At 38.6% G+C, this 27,200-nt stretch overlaps 1 protein-coding gene across 2 annotated transcripts; it reads left to right on the top strand.

The window, feature by feature from the left end:
- On the top strand, positions 1 to 21,299 carry POGLUT3 (protein O-glucosyltransferase 3). 2 transcript variants are annotated; one of them, XM_046637581.1, is made up of 8 exons: positions 7 to 1,616; positions 7,603 to 7,800; positions 10,058 to 10,344; positions 12,772 to 12,988; positions 14,749 to 14,945; positions 16,314 to 16,508; positions 17,766 to 17,870; positions 19,242 to 21,299. In XM_046637581.1, exons 1-8 carry the CDS (start codon positions 1,232 to 1,234, stop codon positions 19,365 to 19,367), a joined length of 1,710 nt encoding a protein of 569 aa, XP_046493537.1. In that variant the 5' UTR covers positions 7 to 1,231; the 3' UTR covers positions 19,368 to 21,299. The 2 variants fall into 2 exon arrangements, with proteins under 2 accessions (XP_046493538.1, XP_046493537.1); XM_046637582.1 differs by lacking the exons at positions 12,772 to 12,988; positions 14,749 to 14,945 and having other exon boundaries at positions 1 to 1,616.
- Positions 21,300 to 27,200: the final 5,901 nt, after the last annotated feature.

Genomic DNA, 27,200 nt, shown 5'->3' with positions numbered 1-27,200 from the left:
AGCCAATGTTGAGGTCTAGCCCAGAAGTGTCATCCTCTCCAGGGAAGAAAGCACTCGGGAGAAGGGTGGTTTACAGCATGGTTATATACCGTTTCAGAACAAAGAACATACGATGAGCGGGACAGGAATACAATTTTTTTTCCCCAAGCCACAAGGAGATGTTTTGCTGTAGTTCAGCATGTACACAGCAGGTCAATTTGAACTTGGATTTCTGGGAAGAAAAGCTTATCTTCAAAGAAATACTGGTACTGGCGTCCGAGAAAGGGAGACGATCATCCCCATCTTTAAAGAGTGCATTCTTTGCTTTGGGAAAATGTTTGAAGCAGAGGTACCAAGCATGTTTGGCGGGCCATAAATTAGGCTGCTCTGGGAAAACAAGTTTTAGGTCAAATCAGATTTAAACTAGAATGGCTTCCCCATATACCCCAATATGTGAAAAATTATTATTATTCTTATTATTTTTATCAAAACCATAAGCAGATACAAGAAGGAAAAATAACAAGAGTGAATATAACGGTCAGAAAAGGGAGGCACACAGTGGCTTCCAGTTCTTAAGACGACTGTCTGTCTCTTCCCGGCAGATCCAACTTCCAACTTTTAAAGTGTGGCCAAGACCAACCATTCTTCATCAATTACAGGAGACAGGAGCTTCCTGACTTTGAGGTGAAGCTCACCCACCAGGCTCAAGGCCAGGCCTCGACCCTGACTTCTGCTACCCCAGTGCCCGCTCCTCGCTCCTCTCTTGGGGCTTGGCGCAAACTCAGCGGATGCTCAGTAAACACTTATCAAAAGAAGCGAAGTGAAGGGGGAAGGGGATTAGGGAGAATGGAGGAATCACCATCCAGTGAGAGAGCAGAAAAGAAACAACGGACTCATACACGCCACTGGTGTGAACAGAAGGCTGTGAGAGGTGGTGTCGGGAGCTGAGCAGGGCGTGACATTTGCTCTGCATCTTGCAAACCCAGTGAAATTCCATGTTTAAAGGCATTTCCCTGAACGCCATGGCTGTTCTTCGCTGCTGGGCCCATTCTCTCCTCCCATGGCAATCACCACTGTTTGTATCTTTTTAAAACGGTTTCCTTTAAACAGCTGACAAACTCAGGCAACCAGAGGTGGGGGCCTGGCGTGTCAAGGCCTTGGCGATCAAGGGCACAGACTCGCTCCCTTGGTCTGTGTGTCGGCCCCTGGATCCCCGTCTTAATGGGATCGGCGCGGCAGGGGAGAGGTGGGGATGTGTCTATCGCTGCGTGAGGCCGGCGACTATCCTGCGCCCCTGCGTTCCGGCCGGGAGAGAGCGGGGGCTGGGACAGCGGCGACGGCGCGCGGGCCCGCCCCCGGGTGGGCGCAGCCCCGGCCGCGGCGCTCCTGGCCCCTCCCCGCCGCCGCCGAGCTGGACCGCAGCGGCCCGGCGACCATGCGCCGCCTCCCGCGGGCCCTGCTGCTGCCGCTGCCGCTCGCCCTGCTCGTGGCCGCGGGGGCCCCCGAGGCGCCGGTCAGCGCGCCAAGGAGCCTGGTGTGGGGGCCCGGGCTGCAAGCGGGCGTCGTTCTGCCCGTCCGCTATTTCTACCTGCAGGCCGTCACCTCGGAGGGCCAAAACCTCACCCGCTCGCCCCCAGGTAGCGTTCAGCCGCGGGCTCCCGCGCCCCGCTGCCCACTTGCCTCCCGTCCCCGCCGCGCGTCCCCGCCGCTCCGCGCTTCTCGGGAATCCGCCCGCCGCCTGCGTGGCGCCTTTCCCCGCGGCGTGGCGCCCTCCCTCGGGTCTGGTCACCTCCTCTTCCTCTCCTCCTCCCTGGACACAAACGGCGAGGTAGTCTCAACAAAAGTCTGTTGAATGAATGAATGAATGAACTCCGAGGGCCCGTCCGGAATGGATGGCGCCCAGAGTGTTAATGAATGCAATGTGAGTTTCATGTTGGAGATGGTCTTTCCACCTCCGGCTTAGAAGTCTGAAGTGTTATAGCAGGCCGGGAGTGACTTCACGTGTTGAGTCATCGAGCCCAAGAATCGCGTTACATTGTTTAGGCCTCATGGGTTTGAAACAGCTAACTCTTGCACAGAGGACGTGTCTGAGCAGTGGGCAGAAAGGAGGCAGTTTTGCATGCTAGATTTTTATTTTCTTATAGTTTTGAGTTCTTGAAAGCGGATTGCAGGAATTAGTGAAACTCAGTAGGACTCATTCGGTTTTCCCTCTACGAGGATGGATCTCGTCCTGAATGCTTTCTGGCCAGTCCTCCTCCCACGTTCTCCTTCGCATCTTGCCTTTACAACTTCTTACAACTTGTCCTGCTGGTTTCAAGTTGTTGCCAGTCAGGATTTGCTAATTTGTGTCTAATTTATGTCCAGCCCACTGGCACCCTGCTTCATCAACAGAGGCAATCAGAAGAAGCCAGTGCCTCTGTCGCTGCCAGTGGAAAACTAAAACTAGTTTTTTAGTTTTGGAAAGATTTTCCATGTCCCTAAGGATCAGAAGAAAATATTCTCAAACCCAGATTTCAAGTCTTTCACTATGGGGTGTATTTTCTTCCTTATTATTTTCTTTCTTTTCTAAAATTAATTTTATAGTGTTATATTGAGGAGACTTTATAAAGAAAAGAAGGTGGAAAACTAAGAAAAAATTAATTTATTCGTGAAAAAGAAAATTACACGATCCAAAATGAAATACTGCTAATCTTACTATTAATGAAGGAACTGTGAATTCAGATAAAATTCCATTTTTTAATCTAAAAATATTAGCAAAGATTTTTTTTTAAGCGCTAACACTCAAAGCTGTTAAGGCAGCGATGAGATCCTCTCAGTGACCTTCATGCTCTGCAGGTGGAAGCACAAATTGGTCAAATGTTTCTGGAAAGTAATTTTCCAAATGTATCAAGAATCTTAAGCTTTTACAAACCTAATGTACAAAAAATGAGTTTCGGGCTGCCAGGTGGCATAGTGGTTGAGTTCGCCAGCTCCGCTTTGAAGGTGCAGGGTTCACTGTTGGGATCGCCAGGGTAAACCTATGCACTGCTTATCAAGCCGTGCTGTAAAACACATGTGGCAGCACATAAAAAAAATAGAGGAAGATTGCTGCAGATGTTAGTTCACTGACAATCTTATTCCAGCAAAAGGAAAATTGGCTCAGGGCCAGCCCCCCCCCCCCCCCCCCCGCCCCACACACGTACCAAAAAGTTTCAACAATTAGAAAATGTAATTTTTTTAAAATGTCATTTACAAAAAACGCCCATGCCCTTTAATCTGGTGATCTGGTTTCCAGGTATCTGTCTTGAGAAAATGATCAGAATGTGGTCAAAGATTTTTATATGCAAGGATATTCTTGCAGTATTATAATTATTTATTACAGTAAGTTTAGATAGCCAGCTATAAAGTAATTACTAAATAAAGTATGGTACGTGCACGTGATGGAATATTTGACAGTCATTAAAAGTAACATTTTAGATTCTGCTTATGTAACATATCTAAAGTAGTCAAATTCATAGAAACTGTTGTCAGGGGCTGAGAGGAAGAGGGAAATGGGAAGTTGTTGAATAAATATAGAGTTTCCGTTTTGCAAAATGAAAAAAGAAACAAGCTTAGAGATTGGCTGCACAAAAATGTGAATATACGTAACACCAGTGAACTATAAACTTAAAGTGGTTAAGATGGTCAATTTTATGTTATGTGTTTTTTACTGCAATTAAATATTTTTTTAAAGTAACGTTTTAAAAGATTATTTAGTAATGCTTATCCTAGGTTAAGGATGGAATAAACAGGAAAGAAATTATATAGTTTCATTCTAATTTTGTAATAAATAAACGAACCTGTACCTCGCTCATCAGTGTTAGCTGTGGTTATAGCAAGAAAGTAAGGAATTTTTATCATTCTTCTTTTTCCCAAGAAAATATTACCCCAAAATGATCATAATGCTTTTATAATCACACACACACAAAAAAAGTCATAAAAAAAAAAAAAAAGCGAAAAACCAAAGACTTTCACCAAGTCTTTTCAGACAACCTCACTTTCATTCCCTTAGATTCTACTTGTTTTCTTTTAGGCCACTTGATTTCTATCTTCCATTTAAAAGGCTGTCCTATATTTCTGAAAAGCTTGTCCAAGCAGTTCCCTACATCTTTTGCCATCATCATACACCTGTAAGTCTTGAAATTTTTCCTTCTCCAAGAACTAATTGAAAAAAGGCAAATTTTCCTCAACCTATAGACTGTCTTACATGACTTACCAAGACTCCCTTATTAATTGTCACTCCCATTTAACAGTGTGGCATTTATCTGAATACCATTATTATGCTGCATATTTCCAGATACCTGGATAGCAAACATGTTGTGAACTTGAATAGTCTAAAGCAGGGGATCTCAAACTGGAGTCCACAGACAGAAATTAGGGGGTCCATGACCTTGGATGGGGAAAAATCCTACCTAATAGCTTTATTTTCACTACCATCTGACTTAAATTGAGTGTTTCCTTCTATTATGAATGTAGTCAGAACATGTTGATACTGTTATATTGCTGGCATCCAGCACAATGTCTGGCAGAGATGCTCACTAAGTATTGTAGAAGAAAAGAAAGAAGGGGTGGAGGGAGGGTGGTTGGCATATGTCAAGACAGTAGGATAGGAATACTCGTTTTCTATTCAGTTTTCCTGTACCTTCATCAGTAATGATATCTTCATAAAATAATCTTACGTCCTAGTTGTGTAGCACTTTAGTGTTTTAAACTGTGCCCTATTTAATTTGTTCTCCTTAATCGTTTTGTGAAGTAGGAAGGATAGATACTATTTTCTTCACTTTACAGATAAGAAAATGAGACTCAATGAAGCTAAAATGTCTTGCCCATGGCCCCACAGCTAACAAGTGTTGAAACCAAGACCAGACATCCAACCCTTTGAATACCTAGTTGAATGCTCTTTCTCTTTAATCGAATCACCCATAATACGGTTGTCGTGCATCAGTTTTCAGTAAACTCCTGGAGAGTGTCCATCGTTAGCAGGCAACCGGACATTTTTTGGAGGATTTCCATTTAGCCTCAAGGCGTAACAACTTGACCTTGTTGGACTCTGCTGCCTTGGCCATGTGATGGGGTTAATTTTGTTGCAACTACAGAGCCTTAATAAACTTCCCAAACAACAGGGGAGGGGAATGACTTCATTGTACCAGGAGTGGCTGAGATTATTTCTCCAATTTTGAATTCTGAGAATTTATACGTCAACATTGCACAAAATGAGGATGTTAGTTCAGAATGGGCTTTGAAAGAAGAAAGATTCAAGCTGTGTTCAAACAGTGGCTCTGCTAATCGTTGTATATGTGATGGTGGGCAAGTTACTTAACTTCTTGGAGCCTTGATTTCCCGATCTGTAAAGCGGGATAACAAATGCCTACCTCACAAGTTCTTGTAGGAAATAAATAAGACAAAAGGCATACAAAAGTCTCAAGCCGAGGGACTTGCGCATAACAAGTGCTAAATAAGTGAATTTTTAAAATTTTTGATTGTCTACATAGTCACTTCTTTCTCATTCGATGAATTTTGAATTTGTGGAGTAAAAAAACAAGCTGAGCTTCAATTCTGTTCCATTATGTTGGCCCCGGGACAAACAAGAATTCACATTCCTTCCATCTGAAGCAATTTGAAATTGCACCATTCTCATTTTCTCTTTTATGAGGTTAGAATTGTTTATTTCTATTTCAGTCCTGATCATTATTATTTTGCATTGATTCTAATATTAATTTCATGCCAACAATAACACAGGCATGAAAGACTACTGTAAAAATAATCAAACTTTAAAATATGTATTTCCAATGGCTATATTCTATTTTTATACTTACATTTTGAAATATAACTTTTAAATGTTATTTCAGAGACAAAAATATGTTATAACTGAAAGAGACCATAGAGATCTAGTACAATACTTTCAATTTAAAAATAATGAAGTGTTTTGGAGCTAGTTTTCATCCCTAAATCGTGCTCTACCCAAAAAATCACGCAATCATTAATATGCTTGTCTTATATCTGTTCTGTTTATTTAAAATCATAAACTTATGGAGAACAGGACTATTTGATCAGGACACAAGAAAACTTTTCTTTACAGTTTCCAGTCTGGGGAGGGTATCATGGAAATGGCTTTCTAGTTCCCAGGCTCTGAATTCCTGATTTTCAGTCTACCATACCACGTTGCCTTTCTGAAACAAAGTGGGAAATAACACAGCAATAACTTATGTATTTCATTAAACATTTCAGGTAATTGGCCAACACTAAATAATTTCACATTAAATTATTACCTTATTTTTTTATACAACACCCCTGTTTATCTATTAGAGTTCACTTATTTTAGCAGACTTGTTTTCCACGCTTGTTTCAAGGATCCTAAAATGTATGTGTTAGGTACTAAATTATTTAATAGCAAGATGTCAGATACTACGTTACTATTACCAAGTTGAAGAGGCTGAGAAACATTTCTCCTGACCCACAAGAAAACAATAAAACCCTTGAAGATCCGAAGGAAGTGAAAACTTCACTCACTAGATTTAGAAACTACGAATAGGAGAAACAAACTTTTTTTCAGTAATTTCAAAAAATATATATTAAATATGCTTACTTTCATCATATGATAGAAGTGAGATCACAGCATATTATTTGCTAGGGCTGTGGATTTCAGAGGATTCATCACTTTTTTTTAACATTTCCCTTTGATATGGTGATTAGCTGTGGTTAGGACGTTAACTAATCTTTATTCTTAAAGCTCCTAAGGATCAGATCTGCGCTGAGTGTAGGCATATATGCTCTGCACTCTGAAAAAAAGGTATGCCAGTGTTTATTCCCGGGCCACAGTAACATTAATCACAACAGTGTTGTTTCAAAGGCTAAATAAGTCAGCTAATATACTGCAAAAAGAGAAGGGAAAGTTTGTTAAGTAGATATTATTTATCCTAGAACAGAAAACCCACAGAATTTTGGAGTTGAAAGGGATGCTAGATCATCTAGGATGACTGTTTCATTTCAGTTTGAGGAAACAAGCTTAGAGAAGTAAACTCTAGCAGTTACAAAGATGTGTGAATGTGTGCACGTGTAGATGCATTTGTGCACAGAATCTGGTAGCTAGGTGTAATCTCTCTCTACTTAAGGAAGTAGAAGTATAGCTTGAAATTTGGGTTAGCAAAAGGAAAATGTCTTAGAAATGAGGGTTATTAGATATTGAAATGGTTTACAAAGAAAGCGTGTATATATTTTACAAGGAGAAAATGGGATTACCTTAGTTCTCTGCCATTCTAAGAGTTCATGGATTTTTAACTACCTAGGCTTTAAAACTCAGCCAAAGTAGAAAAGATCAACTAGACAAAAAGTTAATCTCTTCCTTGCTTTTTTATGAATTGATTATTTTCCTTCAATAAATCTTTACTGAATGACTAATGAATCAATGTTGAGTCAGGTCCTTGATTTGAAGACATAAACAGACATAGTTCCTGGCCTCAAGGATCTTCCAAACTAAAATGATTTTGTTTACCATTGATGCTAAAAAAAGTAACTTATGTGTAGAGATAGCTATCCAATAATTGTTAATACAAAATAACCATGAAGTAGTAGAGTTATTTATATATATATTTTTTTTTCTTTCAGGTCAAACACTATTCAAAGTAGTAATCAAATCTCTTTCACCTAAAGAGTTAGTCCGGATTCACATCCCTAAACCTTTGGACAGGAATGATGGAACATTTTTGATGCGATATAGGATGTATGAAACTGTCAACGAAGGGCTGAAGATAGAGGTCCTTTATGGTGATGAACATGTGGCTCAGTCTCCCTATATTTTGAAAGGTAAGTGATTATCACGTAATCCAGAGCCAGCCTTGTGTGTGTTTCACATGACTTCCAGAATGGGTTATGATGACCTTAAAGTCCTGCGCAACAGAGTAATCATGGCATACATACCTCCTGAAGCTCAGTTTAATGTGAAATTTTAAGAGAAAGAAAAATAAATAATTTAAAGAGATTTAAATGATAAGAGAAAAAAATCTTGTGTATTTACCCAGGTAGTTACCATTTCCAATATTCTTCATTCTTTTGCATAAATACATATTTCCATCTAGTACCGTTTGCCTTCTGCCTTAACGATTACCATGAACATTTCTTTTAGTGTGAGAATACTGCTAATGAATTCTTCTAGCTTTTGAGTGTCTGAAAAAGTCTTTATTTTGCCTTTGTTTTTGAAAGACATTTTTGCTAGGTATATAATTGATCATTAATGTTTTCCTTTTACATTTTGGAGATGTTGCTCCACTATCTTGTTGCTTGCATCATCTCCAGCAATAAATCTGCCATCAACCATGTCTTTGTTCCTCTGTGCGCCTAAAGGTTTTCTCTTTCTCAGTTGTCTTGAGCAATTTGATTATGTGCTTTGATGTAGTTTTCTTCGTGTTTCTTGTACTTGGGGTCTGTGGAGCTTCTTGGATCTCTGGGTTTATAGTTTTCATTAAATCTAGAAAAATTTTGGCTATTTCTTCAAATATTTTTCTATTCTACCTCAGAATTCCTCCAAGAATTCTAATTACCTATATTTTAGACTTGAAATTATCCCACAGCTCATTGATGCTCTTTTCATTTTTTAACTTCTTTTTTTCCCCTCCATTTCATTTTGTATAGTTTCTATTACTATACTGTTAAGTTCACTAATCTTTTCTTCTGCAATGTCCAATTTGTCGTTAATTCCATTTAGTGTATTTTTCATCTCTGGATGCTTTCTCATCTGTTTGAGCTTTTTTTCTGGGATGCAGTTAAATTACTTGGAAATAGTTTGAACCTTTCGAATTTTGCTTCTACAATTTATGAGGCAGGACCAGAGCCATGTTTAGTCTAGATCTAATTACTCCCCACTACTCAGACAATACCTCTTTGCATACTCTACCCAAGCTCCGTGATTTAGGATGCTTTCCAGTCTGGCTGTTGTAAATAGGCACTCTTCCCAGCCCTGTATGAGCAATGGGTGCTGTTGCCTCTAATCCTGGAAGGTTCTTTCCCTGTCTTGGATAGTTTCCACATGTGTATACACTGATCAGTACCCTAAATACTTGAGAGGAACCTTGTGCAGATCTCTGGAGTTCTCTGTGCAGCTCTTTCCTTTCAGAGAGTCTCCCCTACAAATTCTAGCTGCGTTGATCTCCCTGGACTTTTAGCTCTGTTTCCTCAACTCAGTGAGACTTCTGAGCGCTGCCTAGATTTCTCCTCCCTGTTCCACAACTTGGAAACTCTCTTAGGCAGTACACTTGAGGAATTGTGGAGTTCACCTTACTTGTTTCCCATCTCTCAGACTCACTGTCCTTCACTGCCTGATGTCCAGTGTCTTAAAAACTGTTGTTTCATATATTTTGTCTGTTTTTTTTGGTAATTTTAGGTAGGAGGGTAAATTGGTCCATGTTGCTTGTCTTGGTTTGAAGTAGAAATCTTCAAGAAACTTAAATAATTTTTAAAGGTTTTTTTATATTAAAATAAATATGGATATATTTCAAAATAAGATAAAATTTACATATACTCTTTTTTAAATGAGTCTCCAGAGAAGTTTTATACTTGTGGCTGGGCACTTTAAAATTACACTGCCAGAGGCCCCTGAGGTACACATTTCCTCTTTGAGACGTGCTGATGAAGGTGATTTTAGGGACTTAGAGGAGTTCACCCCAACTTGTCTTAAAAAATCACCACCCCTACTATATAATAAAGCCTGAAAAGTAATACATTCTCTTTTTCCTTGTTAAGAGGTAAGTTGTTTTATGTTCATTATCCACATATACCTCACTGAAATGAATTTATCAGCTAATTGACCAAGAACAGGTTGTATTGGGAGAGAGCATACACTATAATAGGTTCTCTAGGGGGCTGTGAAAGGGGGACAGAAAGTGGAAGCAAAGGACTCTGACATAACTACTTTACCACTGATTTGTTTAAAGCAGATTATCCCTGTCTGGATAATCTTAGAATTCACCAAAAGTCGTCCTATGTTCACATCAGGTGCAGAAACAACTCTCTGTGTTGTGGTGCTTGTTAATGGAGCGTGGCATTGTTCGTGCTTTGTCTTCCCTAGGACCCGTGTACCATGAATACTGTGAGTGTCCAGAAGAGGATCCTCAGGCCTGGCAGAAAACCCTGTCTTGTCCAACCAAGGAACCACAGATTGCAAAAGATTTTGCATCTTTTCCCAGCATCAATCTCCAGCAGATGCTAAATGAAGTTCCTAAAAGGTTTGGGGATGAGAGGGGCGCCATTGTTCATTACACGATTCTCAATAACCACATCTACCGGAGATCTTTAGGGAAGTACACAGACTTCAAAATGTTCTCTGATGAGATTTTGCTGTCACTGGCAAGAAAGGTATGAGAATGAATTAATCTATTCCAAAAACAATATAGTTTAATTATTGCATTATAACATTTAAATGCTTAAAATAATAATGGCAAAGGATGGAAATGGATTCTAGGCTTGGAAATGTGCATCTAAGATGTCTATCACCTGACTCTTTGTAGGTTCTCCACCTTTATGGATTTCTCTTTCCTTTAATATTTGAATGAAATAGCTTACTTACCCCCATCCCAGGTAAGCAGGTGAAACAAGGCACTCCCAAGGTGTCTATGAACTCCCAGATATTTATAGCCTCAAGGTCACTTATTGAAGTTCTTTGTTTCTGTTGAATACTCCTTCCATTCAGATGTCACTTTGTGCAGCTGTGTTGTTTTTGTCACCTCAAAATGACTTGAACTTAGAATACATTTTCCTTGTTTTACTCTAAGAGCCTCTAAAAGATAGTGTTGTTGATGGTTGGGGTAGCAGAGAGGTCATTTTGTACTGGTGCATAGTAAAAAACAGAACAAAACAAACAAAAACCCTAACATTTAAAAATAGACATCCCTATATTAATCAGACTCAGTCATCCTTGCCTCTGGGAATTTCTCACTGGCTGTTCTTGATCTTCATGTCTTAGCTTCTTACTAAATATGGCTTGGGCCCTGCATCTTTCAGAAGACTTCTCCACCCCCCAATAACTGCCCTCCATCCCTCTATTCAACCCCTCTTTCCACATTTGTGGAACTCTTAAGCAGAGCAATTCAAACTGCCTTTTCTTCTTCCTTCTTCTTGACCATGCAGAGTGAAGGGTGAGGACGGGCATTTTTTTTTTTTTTTTCCCCGTGTTCACCTAGAAAGACCATCAAGGTAGTTTTCTAAAACAAAAGCCAACTTTTTCCTGGGGTGAGTTATACAGTTTCCAAAATATGCTGAATATGTGGCTGCCATCAATTCTTATTTTAAATTTCAGCCGCCTCCCACCTCCCCATCAGCCCACAATAAGAGCATATGAGCGTATTATGGGCGCCTGATCCTAAAGGTGGTGCTTTCTTCCTGAGCTGTCACCAGTCCACCTTGCCCTGTATTCCTGTATCTTGTACTCACGTGGTTTTAAACTAGGGATAGTTTTGCCACTCAGGGCACAGTTGACAATGTCTAGAGACATTTTTGCTTGTCACAACTGGGGGGTTGCTACCAGCCCTCATGGGTGGAGGCCAGGGATGCTGTTAAACATCCTGTAATGCACAGGACAGCCCCTCACAGCAAAGAATTACCCAGACCAAAATGTCAATAGTGCCAAGACTGAGAGACTCTGCTCAATGGTGATAGCTTCTGATGTGGAGTTTATTAATGAGATTATAAACGAGCAGGAAAGTAATAGGGTGAGTAGTCATATCCCTTGCCCTTCCCTTCTGTTCTGGGTTCTTTGCCTGGTGACTGGGAAGAAATCTAAGATAAATGAGACTCAACTCTGGTCTTTGAGCGGCTCACTCTAATGGGACTTGTTTTTGTTATGTGGAAGTAAGACTGGGATGTGAATACAAACAAGTAATTGTACCACTGCATGATAGGCATGTAAGAAAAGTAGGTACCCAGGGTTAAAATGCCTGAGGAGAGCAAGTCACAGAGGAGGTAACATTGGATCTGAGTTTGAAGGATGAGAAAGGAGACTGCTAAGTGAATAAGTAGAAGAACATTCCAAGTGAAGAGAATTACATATTAAAGTGGGTGGCATTTTCAGAGAGTAGCCTAAGGTTTACCGGTATGTGGGCAGATGGAGAATGAGGCTCAAAACTAAGCTGGAGCAAGATAGTGGGGCCCTGAATTCCAGCCAGAGGGTTTAAACCTTGTCCTATAGGCTTAAGGTTCTGTTAAGCTTGGTAGTAACATTAACGTGGGTTTTAGAAATTCGGGCAGCAATGTGGAGAGCAGCTTAGAGTGGGGAGAGTCTAGAATCAGAACATCTTATAAGGAACAACTATGGCAACAATCTAGCAAGAGATGATAAAGGCTTAAACTAAGGCATTGACCTTGGGGATGGATATGGAGTGGCAGTTTCCAGAAGCAAACTTAGATATTATAAAGCAGTTTGATAGTGAAGGAAAACAAGGGCTCGTGTCTCACTTTGTAGATTTGCACTTAGGCAGCTAGCAGAAAGGGTGCCTGAAGCCACTCATCCCTACTTTTCTACACAATTTTCATATCTGTAATACTAAAAACAGTTTTGAATGCCATCTCTGAATAGAGGTAGCTGACTCCTGGTCAGTGAATTTGCCATGTACCAGCCTCACCCTTGATTTTCTGATACTACTGTTGAGCAAGAGGCATTCTTCTTTCTTCTACTGTTTTCAAATGTTCAGTTTTATTAGAAATAATTAAGAAGCCAAAGAACTGAAGCATTTAGTAACAAAGACTGAGACCTTCCCAGCACTGATGTTTATTCTTTTGTTTATTTAGGTTCTTCTCCCAGATTTAGAATTTTATGTTAATCTTGGAGATTGGCCCTTGGAGCATCGAAAAGTCAATGAAACCCCTGGCCCTTTACCTATCATTTCATGGTGTGGCTCTCTGGATTCACGAGATGTTATCCTCCCAACATATGACATCACCCACTCCACACTTGAAGCAATGAGAGGTGTTACAAATGATCTCCTTTCTATTCAGGGAAATACAGGTGAATTAAAGTTAATTCTCTAAGAAAAAGTGTAGAGGTAAAAAGATAGAAGGAGGGGCAGCCCAGTGGCCCAGGGTTCGCAAGTTTGGATCCTGGGCGTGGATCTAGCACTGCTTGTCAGGCCACGCTGTGGTGGCATCCCACATAAAATAAAGGAGGATTGGCACAGATGTTAGCTCAGGGCCAATCTTCCTCACACACACAAAAAGGTGAAGGGAATGTTCAGTCAGAGGGAGTAAAGGTATACATTTAAATAACCATCGTTCTTCTTTTCTAACCAAGAAAAAAGAAAAGCAGCACGCTAAACTCTGAAGTGGTTTGTTTCAGATTCTTCTAACTCAAAAAATTAAAGATATGTGGGTTAGGCTGGTAATATCCAAACCTACCATAACTGAGTCTGCTTTGAGTTGTCACTTATAAATACCATTTTAAAAAATATATTTTGTAAAATTGTCACTTAATTCTGACTTCAATACCTTTCTATTGCTGAATGAAGTCAGAGAGCATTTTGGCAAATATAAAATTATATGCAGATGTACAAGAATTGTGATAGCAGTATAATTCGGAATTACTACCTCTGACACTTTGTAAGGAATTCTCCCCTTTCCTCTTTCTGCCTCTCTTGATCCTTTAAAATCTGAATTCCTTACCTCCTCTTTGATGGCCTTAGAGTTATGGTACAACATACCTTTTTATTAAACTGAACTTCCTGAGTAGAAAAAGCCCTGTCTCCTCTTTCTAGCCTCTCTTTCTGTTTAATGTGGTTTGGTGGACTTATTTAGCAGCCGAGACCAGAGATTCTTTGTAAACTACCCAAAGATAATGTGAAGTGAAAACTCATCTACTTTTTATTTGATAACAGTGAATTCCTGAAAAGTGTGCTAAGATAGTAGAGATTGACCCCCTCCGATTTCTCTGTTTTAAGATTTATCCTTTAGAACACTGACAGGTGTTAACTAATGATCTCTCTTTAGAATAATAGAAATAGATTTAAATTCATTCCTCTAAAATATTTCCCTTCCAGGAAATAGAGGATAAAAATATATATGTGTGTGTGTATATTTTTATGTATATATATATAGTTGAGTTATACATATATATTTGCTTTTAACAGCATATTAGAAAAAATCTTTCTTGCATTCAAAAGTGATATGCTCACTTTTCTGAGCAAAATAAGGATTAAAGATGTGTGGGTGTACTTAGTTATATAGTTTTTTCTGGTCACCCTGTCTAAGAACAAAAGCCTAGCTCATTTTTTATTGTGAAGCACAAAAGATGGAAGAAGCTAATGCCTTGGTGAGTGGGCCAATCATTGAATCTCCCTTTTTTTTTTCCTCTTCTTCTTCTCCCCAAAGCCCCCCAGTACATAGTTGTGTCTTCTAGTTGTGCATGCCTCTGGTTGTGCTTGAATCTCCTTTTGCTTTGAACTTGACTCAGCATTATTTTGCATATTTCCTAATACAACATAAACTCCAATATTTAAGGAACTTTCACAAGTACACAAATGGGACAAATTAGAGCATTCACCTCTATGATACAGCACAGAAGAGGACTGTTTCTAAAAGTCTAACCTTGAAAGTATCTCAGGCAAATTGAGACTTGATCTCATATTTTTTGGAAATAGCATCTACCTTAGAAGATGAGTTGTGATAAAAGAGCTTTAACATCTAAACTGACAATGGTAGATTAAAGATGATTATACTTACCATGAAAAAATTCAGATTCATAGTCATATTTTTTTTATGGTCTCAAACTTCTAGGGCCTTCCTGGATCAATAAAACAGAGAAAGCTTTCTTCAGAGGTCGAGACAGCCGAGAGGAGAGGCTCCAGTTGGTGCAGCTGGCCAAAGAAAATCCACAGCTACTAGATGCAGGAATTACAGGATATTTCTTTTTCCAAGAGAAAGAAAAGGAGCTTGGAAAAGCTAAATTGATAGGTTTCTTTGATTTCTTTAAGGTCTGCACTTACGTCTTCCTGTCTGGATATGAAGTGATAAACTTGTGTTAAAAATGTACTAAATGGTTGAGCTTGGGCATATTTCTCCTTTCTTGTGAACTGACACATACTTTAATATCAGGCATAGGGAGTTACAAAACTCATTGTGGTTTCCTTTTTGTTTTTTTGTTGTTATTGTTGTTGCTAACTTTGTATACCAAATAGCTCAGAACCATATTTAATACCCAAAATATAGTACAAGGATTAAGCTGGAGTTTTGGTGGATTTATTTCTCTGTTTTTCTATTTTTGGATTTGTTTTAATAAACTGGGAATATAAATGTCTTTTACATAAAGTGATCTCAAATGCCTTTTGTAAATAGAAAGAGTATAAATTAATTCACTTAAGTAAAATAGGAGCTGGAATTGGGGTTTGAGTCCTGCCTCCAGTCCTGCCTCTCGTCTTGCCTCTGCCACTAACTGTGGGACCTTCATCTCTTAGAGCCTCTGGCCTCTAAACATGCCTGATGCCTGCCTAGCTCCTTCAGAGCATTGTCATGAGGCTCAAAGGAGATAGAGATGTGAACAATGTGACAAAATCTGACTGCCTAGAAAAATCCTTGGTATCAATTATTTATGAAAAAATTAATTACTAAACCTGTGAGTATAGCCTGTTCATCTCAGTGTAATATAATGAAAAGAACATGGGATTGGGACTTAGAGACTAGAGGTTTACAAATTTTTCTGAACACTAGTTTTCTCATTTGTAAAAAAAAAAAGAAGGGGGATGCTAATACCTAATAATAATTGAGTGAAATTTAATGCCTGTGAAAAGTGATTTTGAAATGTAAATTGAAGTTTATTAATCTAACATATATGCACTGTGTCACCAGCCTCATACTTGTCCTTAAACTTCTCCAGGTTTCTGTCTCCTCAACTCTAAAACTGAACAATAGAGATAATGCCTTCCTTTTTCATAGGTTGGGTATAAGGAACAAATGAAATAATGTATAAATGAAAGTGTGAATTGTTGTCAATATTCAGATTTAATAAATGTAGAACTTTTGAAAATAATTTTCCAACCTGGTTGCAGAAACCTGAATTCCCCATTACTTAGACATATTTAAAATAGATATCCCTATTTCCTAAAAGCATTTATCATCTTATTTTTAAATGCATTGTATTTCTTAATATTGACCTGCTAAAGCCTGCTTACAATTTTAATACAAAGAGAAAATGTTACAAAATAAAATATACAACTTCTAAACACCAAATTTGCAAAATGAGAAATAATTCCTTTAAATTTAGTATTAACAGTGTTGGTGAGAAGCAGAAGTGAAGTAATGACTGTTAAAATTTTTGTTTGTTTATGTTTGTTTCAATCTTTTAGTACAAGTATCAAGTGAACGTGGATGGGACCGTGGCTGCTTATAGATATCCATATCTCATGCTGGGCGACAGTCTCGTTCTGAAACAGGACTCACCGTATTATGAACATTTCTATTTGGCACTAAAGCCTTGGAAACATTATGTTCCAATTAAAAGAAATCTCAGTGATTTACTAGAGAAAGTTAAATGGGCCAAGGTACGCTTTTTGCAATTTTAGTTTGTTTAGGCAATAACAAATTTATCAGTATTAGTTACATGAGTTCCATCAGAACACAATTTAATTTGACTTAATTTAGTCAAAAGAATTATTATCTAAAATTTGTGTTCCTTTCTATCAAAAGAATTAATATCAGGATCATTGTGTATAATTTCTATCAACATTTTTGAGGATTTTTAGATTTGAAGTCCAGTATTATACAAAATATAGATTTTTCTAAAGGAATTATTATTCATGCATACACACACAAGCAAGAACACACCAAATGTAAAATACAGATTGAAAAGGCTAGGGTTAAAGTGCTTTATGCACAAGGAAATATTTAAGGCAATTATGTGACTCTTTTCTTTTCCCCAGTTAGAAAAAAGGCACAAGTTCCTAATGAGTGCATGCTATACAACATCCCAAGAATCATGTTTCCCATAAAATAAGAATTCTTTTTTTTAAACAAAAAGTATTAAAAAGCTGTTGTGTTTTATTATGCAACTATAAAAATTTACCCTTCCGTTATAAGACTTCATTCTGTTTCTAAGCGTCTGAGAAACAGTATTTGGTTTTAGAAATAACTGGTTGCCTGAGGCAGAATCTTTTTTGTGACCCTTTATAAAGAATCAGAATTGCTTGCAAAAGGCTTTTCCTATAGGCGTCGTGGTAGAATATTAGCTATTTTCCAAAAGTGTAATTAGGAACACGGACTATTCATGGTAGAAGGAACAGCCTGTGACTACTAATGACTGAATTTTTGATTATAACAACAATATAGTCTTTCATTGGTAACATTTTAGAACAACTATTTCACTCTAAATGCATGTTTAAATAGAGCTTTTAAGAGATGTTATAATATGAAAAGATTCGTTCTATTCTAGTTTGTATTTTAATATCAAACAGGGAGGGTTGGGATGAGGAAACAATGAGCCTAAACTTCCTGGGTGGCTAGGAAAGTACCAATATAGTCACAGCAGAGGCTGCATGTGGGTTGTTGCACTGGGGAGGTGTTTTCTGGGCCTGTGGAATAAGGTCCAAACATGTACGATCATTTCTGTGTAACAGAAGGGTCTAGGAAAGTACTTTGCCTATTTCCGTAGCCTCATTCCTAAGTTGTGTTTTTATTGTGTTCCATCTCTCCCATACTGTTCACATTCAACCCCACATCTGTCCTACTTCACATTCCCCCTTTGCTTTCTTTGTTGGTCGCAGGAGTAATTTTCATTCATTGTTCCTTTTTAAACCTTTCAGGAAAATGATGGAGAAGCCAAGAAGATTGCCAAAGAAGGGCAGTTGACTGCTAGGGAGCTGCTACAGCCACACAGGCTGTACTGCTACTATTACAGAGTGCTACAGGTCAGTTTCCAGTGTCCATCCTGCTGGGTCAAGCGTCCTCAGACCACATGCTTGGCCTGAGTGCCTCGCTTCTTGAAGGGGTTCAGAGTGTCAGCCTGTGGAACCCTGGCTAAACTGAGGCAGCAGCCTATGGAAAGAGGCCTGGTGCTAAGTCCCTATGCGGCCACCATATTTTTATCTCTATTCAGTGCTTAGAGACCTTACAAATATAAATTAAAAGCTCCTCCCATCTTGTTAATGCTATCTTTTATTAAATGCTTTGTGGAATTCCTAGTTTAGCTGTTCTCTGAACCTCAGAGAATAACATCTTTCCTCATCTGGAAAATAAGAAAGTTGCACTGGAGATCATTAACATCTCTTTATGCTCTAAATGCCCCCCTCTTTGTTCTCCCTACTACTTAGGGTCCATGCTTTTGTTATCACAGTACAGGATAGAAAGCAAATATTTAACTTGCTATATAAAACAAACAAATGGAAAACCTTTATGATAGTTCTAATACCTAGGGCTGAATACTGAAGTGCAGATGTTTACTGGGAAGCCAAGGATTGGTTCTTTGAGTAACTACCTTGTGTTTTACTCAATAAAATTTAGCTAAGAAGAGAAAAAGAAGAAATTGTGTTTTTGGTTTTAACCTTATCTTATTCAGAAAAAAAGTAAATTTCCTCAGATGCCTATGGCTACTACCCTCTCATAGAAAAATAAAAATGATAAATTACACTGTTTACTAGAAGCAGCCTTTCCCTTAAATGAGTTCTGTTCCCTCTGCTGGTCTAGCTGTAATTTTAATAGTAGGAGTTTCTCCCTCTAAAATATTAATTAGGCTTGTGTACTCATTTAGTATGTTGTTGAGTTTGGCCCAGAACCTAGAATGTACAGCTAAATATAGATAGAACCACTAAACTGAAATAGCCAATTTATAGGAATATTTCAGTCAGTAGCCAAAGTAGAGGGACATTTCACAGGCCTGTCAATGTTTAATAGCCCTAAAGGGAAGGAAGTGTGAGACCTGAACTTTATTTTGAGATGCTTGTCATCTTTGCTGATTTGAGTATTCAACAAAGTTATTCATTAACAAGTGGAGTTAAATGCCAAGAGGTGCTGTTATTTCAAGAAGGGACACTTGGCCTGGGATCCCTTTTGTAGAGGCTTCTCACTTACACATAAAATTGTGGATTGGGACTCCTTGTTAGATTATGAAATATTGTGCTAGTGCCTATAATAACTAAAGTTAAAATGTAACTTTAAGACTGGTATAAACCAGACCTTTGGTTTTAGTCTGAAGATACAAGCAACTGGAAATGATAGCATGAGTGGGGTGGGGAGGATTCAGTGGAATGAAGAGTGGACTAATCTTCAAACACACATTTCAGAAATATGCTGAGCGCCAGTCCAGCAAACCAGAAATACGTGATGGAATGGAACTTGTTCCTCAGCCAAAGGATAATGAATCCATCTGCCAGTGCCACAGGAAAAGGCCTTTAAGAGAGGAGCTTTAAGTCAGCCCAGATTCACTCCTGCGTATACCAGTGACATCTTTAATGGAAGTGTTCAGATGGAATCTAAGCCATGAAGAACACAGCTTGGAAGACTTTATCCAAAGGACTAGTTCTCTTGATGGTCTTATATAATGTGGATGGACAGAGTGATATTAGAGCAAGTATTACCAAGTATCTTTGGATATTAATTTCTTTTGAGTGAAAACTGCTATTATGAGCATCATAGTTTCTCTAAAAAGAAAACGTGGGGATCGTACTAGATAGAGAGGCTTGCCAAGATATAAATCACTCTCTGTGAAACTATTTACATCATATTTATTGATTCATTTCTACTTCTAGTTCACTTTCCCGCTTCCCCTTCCAATTATGAAGAAAAAATATTTGTGCAGGGCTTCCCCCCCTACCACGCCCCCACATAATTTCTTCTCCTATAAGCTGCTTTTGGCATTTAGTAATAGCAAGCCTCCTCTAAGAAGGTCTGATAAGAATAATTAAGGAAGATGAGGATGACTCTGTTATTAAAGGTAGTTTGGAGACTATCAAGGGGCTATTTTTTTAATGCTCACTCACATCTTTTCAACTATGTTTTACCATGGCCTGCCTGAGACAAAATTAAGTAGAAACTGTGCCGTAAGCTAGAAATTCCCAATCTATCTGGGTTGGACATCCATCAAGGACAACACAATTATTAAAGTAGATGAGAGCATCTTATGGGTACCATTCATTATCTATTGAATAAATAAAAGATAACTATAGTCAGGTGGGGATCTTTAATTCTTTTTTAATCTTTAAAAGGGATACTTGAAAACCTCTGCAACAAGCTGCAGGAAAGCTAGTATCTTGGGCTTTGCTAATAATCTGAGAACAAAGGCAAGCATCCATTCCTCACCACACCCCTCTTCTATTTTACTGCTAAGATAAAAACTTTGGAAATTTCCTTTGCCTTTTAGGACAGGGTGAAGACTTAAGACTTATAGCCCAGAAATTTGTTGTACATTGCTTGTAATACCACCAATCCAAGATTCAGTTCGCTAAAGAACACACTCCAAAAACAAGAGCTATCCACACTCCCAACCTAAAGATATTTACTTCCCTAATTGAAATATTTACTTAATCTGGAAAATAATGTAACTGCTTTAAAGTAGTTATATCCTTTATTAAAGATCAATAAGAACACAGGATTTTTTTTTAACTAGACAAAAGCAACACCACATTTGGAAACAGTGAAATCAAAGTCAAGTATCCATAGAAAACTCCAACAGCCACCAGTTCAAAACCACCATGCACACATATAAAATAAAGAGCAAGCTGTACTGGCACCATACCCTAATGAACCCATGTCCTACATATATTGTACAGTCTGGAGCTTGTCAAAGCTGAGTTATGGAAAGACAGTTTGCCCTCCCACACACGTCCCTGCCCTCCAACCCCAGGTCCTTCCTGAATGACTAATGGCATTTTGTTAGAAACATCTTAAATTTTTAAAATTTGTATCACCTGCTCCCAGACAGGTCTGATAGTTAAAAGCAAGTTGAGACAAACTGGGCAGGTTCTGGGCATGGAATAGGAAGGATGTGCTTAAAAAATTAAGTGGAACCCCTTGAGAAATTCCACAGGGAGACAGCAGCCGTAGTCCAGATAACCTGTCTTCCACTGACTCAGTCATAGTCTCTAAAAAGAGTTTGTTTTACATGGCTTTCTGGTTTGTTGACATGAATACAACTGGGTAAAAATAGGATTATTAAAAGTCTGATTCTTTCCCTTTCACACGTTACCCACATATTCCATTAGTCATTTTTAATGCTTCAACTTTCATTAAAAATATCTGAATTTTAGGGGCCAACCCAGTGGTGCAGTGGTTAAGTTCACACTCTCCTCTTCGGCAGCCCAGGGTTTGCCATTTCGGATCCCAGGAGTGGACCTACACACTGCTTATCAAGCCATGCTGTGGCAGGCATCCCACATATAAAATAGAGGAAGATGGGCACCGATGTTAGCTCAGGGTCAATCTTCCTCAGCAAAAAAAGAAGGAGGATTGGCAGTAGATGTTAGCTCAGGGCTAATCTTCCTCAAAAAAAAAAAATCTGATTTTTAAAAAGAGAGGAGTGTAAGGATATGCAAGTAAATATAATAACTGCATTTCTCTAAATAAGCTATCAACATGTTTGTTGCAGCATTGTTTTTAAGAATAAAATGTTGGAAACACCTTAAATAGCCATCATCAGAGTATTGGCTAAATAGATATTGACACATCAAGGAATACAGTATTACCATTGAAAAGAATGAAGTAGTTCTACATGTAATACCATGAAAGATTTCCATGACAGCATTCAGTGAAAAAAGCAAGTTACAAAACAACATGTATAATGTGAAACCATTTATGTAAAAAAACAAAGATGTATCCATGTGGTTGAAAGTTTGGAAGGATACACCAATATCTGAGGAAGGGATGGAGAGAAGGGAATTTTTACTTTTTGCTATATACCTGTCTACGATATTTAAAATGTTTTTACTGTAAGTATGAAATGGATTAGAAAATAAAGAAAAATGCAAACCTAGGAAAAGACAACAAATGCACTATATATAGGAAAATAAAATGGATATTTATATTTTCCTTATGCTGTTTTAAAGTCTCATATGTCTAGAATTTTATATCATGGGACATATTATATACACTTTTTAAATAAAGTAAATTTTCTACATAAATTTTGAAAAAGATAAATTTCATTTTTAAGAAAAAGATTGTAACCACATATAGCCCTGGTATTTCTGTAACTGGGTTGGTCTAATATTAATTCTATTATGTGTTCATGAATAAATGAACCAAAACTTCTATCACTACCACTTAATCCCTAGTGGGTAGAAATATTAGAGGAAAAGATATTTGGGCTTGACACGATTTTTTCAGTTATTTCAGGGGAAAATACAATAAGTTCAGCGTCCTTGTCAGTTTGTGTTGCCATTATAACAAATATATCAGAGACTGGGTGATTTAAACAGTAAATATTTATTTCTCACATTTCCGGAGGCTGGAAGTCTAAGATCAAAGTGCCAGCATATCTGCTGTCTGGTGAGAGCCTGCTTCCTGATTTGCAGACTGACACCTTCTCATTGTGTCTTCACATGGCAGAGAGCAGAGTGAGAAGAAGCAAGCTCTTTCCTGTCTCCTTATATGGTCACTAATTGCCTCATAACAACTCTACCCTTGTGGCCTAATTACCTCCCAAAGGCTCTGTCTCCAAATACCATCCCATTGGGGATTAGAGTTTCAACAAATTAATTTGGAGGGAGGGTGGTGGTGGTGGTGGTGACAAACATTCAGTCTACAGCAGGCAGGGAGGGGACAAAAGCTCCCTAGACACAATATGGCCAAGGGCAGAAGAAACCTGCATTTCTTATTTGGAGGGAAAGGAAATCATCCTTGTGGCAGTGAAGTATGTTTGACTACAAATAGTTGAGGACAAAATTAGCCAGACCTTGAGTAAAAGTCCCTATTTATGTTCAGAGCTACAGTTTACGCTTTCCCAACCACTGCTGCTCCCACCCCAAGCCAACCTCTTGTGGAGCCATTCCAGACACTGAGATCAAAGTTAAGTCTCTTCTAAGTCAAGTTCTCTCTGTAGAGCTGTGTGGAAGAGGAAGCCGCTAACTTTATACTGATGACCAACACTGCAACATTTCTTAGACACAAGGAAAGTAAAAGACAGGGCTTTTTTTTTCTGTAGAAAAACATAGCATATTCTGGAATTGGGCAGTGGGAGAGGAGGAAGTGGTGTATGTAAAGGGGGATGAGACAGACAGAAGTGAGGGGAGGAGGGGAAGAGAGTTAGAATACAAGGAATATTTTTGAGAGTTACCTATTCTGTTAACCCACAACTAGGTGTGCTTCAATATAATTCTGACGCTAACCACCCAGATTTAGAGTCAGGCTCCACAGGTTTCAGGGCTGTGTTCCACAAGACTGCCCTTACAGACACCAGCCACAAATGAGGTCCCCAGCTACCCACACTTCTGATTGTTTGGCTACAAATTCGGCAGTTCCCATGATTCCCACTCTCCCGCTCCCCATCAGGTTCAATAATTCACTCGAACAACTCACAGAACCCACAAAAATGCTATACCTAACTATTATGGTTTTATTATAAAGGATACAAATAGGGCAAGGTCTGGGAGGGAACACAGAGCTTCCATGCCCTATCCCTGGCAAGCCATGGCACATCACCCTCTTGATACTTTGATGTGTTCACCAACCTGGAAGCTCTGCTGAGCTTTAGTGTCCAGAGTTTTTATTGGGGTCTCATTACATAGGCATGACTAATTAAATCACTGGCCATATGATTGAGCTTAATCTCCAGCCCCTCTCCCTCCCTGGAGTTTGGGCATCTGAAAGTCCCAATCCTCTAGTCATGTGCTTGGTCTTTCTGGTGACAATCCCCCATTCTGAAGATATCCAGGGTCCTGCCATAAGGACTTCATTAGCATAAAAAAGACACTTTTCTCACTTAGGAAATTCTAAGGGTTTTTCAAACTCTGTACCAGGAACCAGAGACAAAGACCTGAAATATTCTTCATAATACCGCAACCCCTCTGATGGCCTGAGAACTGAGGACCACTGAAGTCATGAGACTTGATTTAAGGGATTAAGGTAGCAAGATTACCCTCATTCCAGGAGGTTTGGGACAAATACCTGAGCCTTACAGTTAAGATATGCATTAACTGAATCTAATCTAATTTAGTTCAGAGCATTGTGGTATGGGGATATTTTAAATATGCAGAGAGTAAGTCTCTCTTATGGTTTCTAAAGGTTATTATCCACACCTTTAATGTGAACTAGTGGGCAGCAGGAAGTCCTATGCTTCAGATGACAGTGAACCAGCTGGAGAAAGCTGAAGATTGTTTCCCCTTCACACTCCACTCCTTTCTTTCTTTAACTTTCTTCTGCCCAAAAAGTAACAAGAACTCTGCTACCACCTACATATGTCACCAGTACAACTAGCAGTGCAGCTATGGAACAGGGATCTGCCATCTGGGTGGGAACTAAATGGGCCCTCCAAAGAAAATGGCTTGTCTTCTGCCCCATAACTTTTATCATTTAAAATCGGGGTGATTCACCAAGTGACTGTCTGATTTGGAATAGTTTTGGATGACAATGGAGACTCGTAAAGGAGAGAATATTATAACAAAGTTCTGTTCTGGTTGCCACAATGAAATTTTTCTGTTTCCTCTGAATAATTCTAAAACATATGGTAAGTGTGAGATCCAATTTAGCTTTACACAGTTGTCCCATCTAAGACCACACAGTAACATAAAGTAGCCTTTAAAGCACAAGTATCCAAGACCAGGGGTACTAGGATGCCAACTTCTCTAAGAACGAAGTGCCCAATTCAGTGGCAGACTGGAGCCTGCTCCTGCCGGCTCTCCAGGAGATCTGGCTTCCAACTGCACATTTACATACATCACATTCGTACCTTAAAATTGCCCATGGTGAGGGTATTTTCAGCACTGGAAATTGGCAAATGCTACAAATCAGGGTTTTAATTTTTGAGAGCAGTTTACTAGCACCTATGGTTAATATTACATAATTCTTTTGTTAGCAAATTTAAAGTGTCCTACTCAAAAGAGAAGATCCTGTATCACTCAGGATGTTAAGGCAGGAGTAAGGGAAATTCTAACTCACAGACCCGATATGGGCCCTCATCATGATTTTTGTACACTCATTCATTGCTACTAGTATTGTCAATTGATAAGCCCCTTTTAAGAAAGCAGCAGGGTAATCCTTAAGAGTCATGGGGGTGAGGAAGAGGGATTTCTGTGAAAAGAATTAGTTAAAAGGTGCCAACTCCCTTCTCTCAGCCTCTCCAAACTGCTAAACCTTGTAACATTAGTACTGATGCCAGGCCCCTCTGGCTTTCTCTAGGTCACTGCAGGACTCACACCCACTCTTCATGTGTGACACTGTGGTTTTCTACTACCTGAGATTATTTATAAAAGATCCCATGCTCCCCTCCAGGGACAGTCTTGTCCATTGTTGGGGTTTTTTTCCCAGTGCCAAAGCAGTGAAGAAAAGAAATGGCGTGTAATTGTGACTCCTTTCCCTCTGCACTAAATATTTCCTCTTTTCTCATATTAATTCAATGTTTCCCTATTTCTTGCCTTAACACAACTTATAAAAAGAAATTTTTGTTTTCTAAGTGGAAAGCAAGAATATTAATTTCATAAATATAATACGACAAATTATATAATAATAAGAAAAAAAGAAAAAATGAAGAGGAGAATAAAGGGATAAAGAACAGAGAGAAGGGAGAAAGGAACAATTTCTATAAAACCACCCAGAAGTTCCTCTGAGTTCTGTTTTCTGGAAACTGTTCCCAGATTTAAGCAGGTGCATGTAAATGAATAAATAGAAAATCTGAGGGTTTGAGCCTTAATGATTGATTCCTTGCGCCTACTTTAAAGAAAGATACTTTTTCTTTTGAAGAATTGAAATATTTTTACATGTATTAGAGCAATAAAAAAAAGGTCTGTACCTATTAGAAATTACTGAATCCCTCTGGATCAGGTTAGAGGTAACACAATACATGCTCAAATAGCAACTATTATAACTTTTTTTTTTAGTAATTCAGACAGGCACTTCATTAAAAGTATGTAGGGCTTGTTTTTAAAGTAATATACAAACAAAATAGTATACTTTAAATATATTTTTATATTTCATTCACTACATTTAGAAATATTTTTTCTGAATTATTTACTGGGTTAGTTTTGTAGTTTTTAAATTTTAATTCTCATAATGGTGGTAATATACACATGTTCACCATTTTAACCATTTTTAAGTGTACAATTCAGTGGCATTAAGTACATTCACGATGTTGTGCAGTTTTGTAGTTTTGAATGTAAATTTTTAAAACCAGTTTCTACACGATTAAAAATTAAATACAAGTATATGTTTCCATGACTGTATTTTTACAGTTTATTATTCATAGCTACTGTGCATTAATGCCTCAAGGAAACTACATGAAAGAGAACTAAAGTTCCCCTTTCCTGCTTACTATGATTGTGATAATAAATTGAAAGAATTCTGGAAGCCCAGTGAGTCACTGAATTAGCCTACAGGAAATTCCTTTTGTATAAATGTTTTTATTATATAGGGAGAATTTTCTTTGGGTTTTTCCCCCCCAGACGTTCATTTTCCTTACAAACTAATTGGATTACATGCATGAGCACAGGAGGGAAACAGAACTGGGCAGTTTCTGAACACGGTTATTTTACATTGCAATAATACGTAACTAAAGCATTGCCAAAGTGTGAGATATTTAGAATTCAAGCAAAGCAAACTTGCTTTAGATCTGAAGTATCTGTATAACTTAAGTTTATTTGAAAATTCATTTAAGAGGGCATCTGTTTTCACTTAAAAAGTGATTTAGGCTTTACTAGCTCAAGAGCATAAATTTAGAAAATAGCATAAAACTGCAGTCACGTGTCATTTATTCTTTGACCTTGAGCAAGACCTGTCAATTCGCTAGAAGGATCAAGTTTCTTATTTACAAATGAATAAATTAATTAAATAGAAAAGACTTCATCATATTTCTCTGACATCTTTCAGGTCTTTGGTTGACGTGACCAGGGTTTATGACACATTGAGCCCAACTTCGCAGAAAACCACTTCGTGGTTTCCCTTCCAAAACCCCAAGCCACTGACAACGACAGCGAGAGCTCCTAACAGGTCCAACCATCTTCACATTCTACGGTTTTGGATCCTCGGGACTCGGAGAGGTTGTAAGTGGAGGAAAGCACGGCGCCGAGGGGCGGGGCTAAGAAGGCAGGACGGAACTAGAT

The sequence above is a fragment of the Equus quagga genome, chromosome 14, assembly GCF_021613505.1.
Source record: "Equus quagga isolate Etosha38 chromosome 14, UCLA_HA_Equagga_1.0, whole genome shotgun sequence".
Classification (NCBI taxonomy): domain Eukaryota; kingdom Metazoa; phylum Chordata; class Mammalia; order Perissodactyla; family Equidae; genus Equus; species Equus quagga.
The sequence above is the reverse complement of the archived record's forward strand: the minus strand, read 5'-3'. Positions and strand labels throughout refer to the sequence as shown.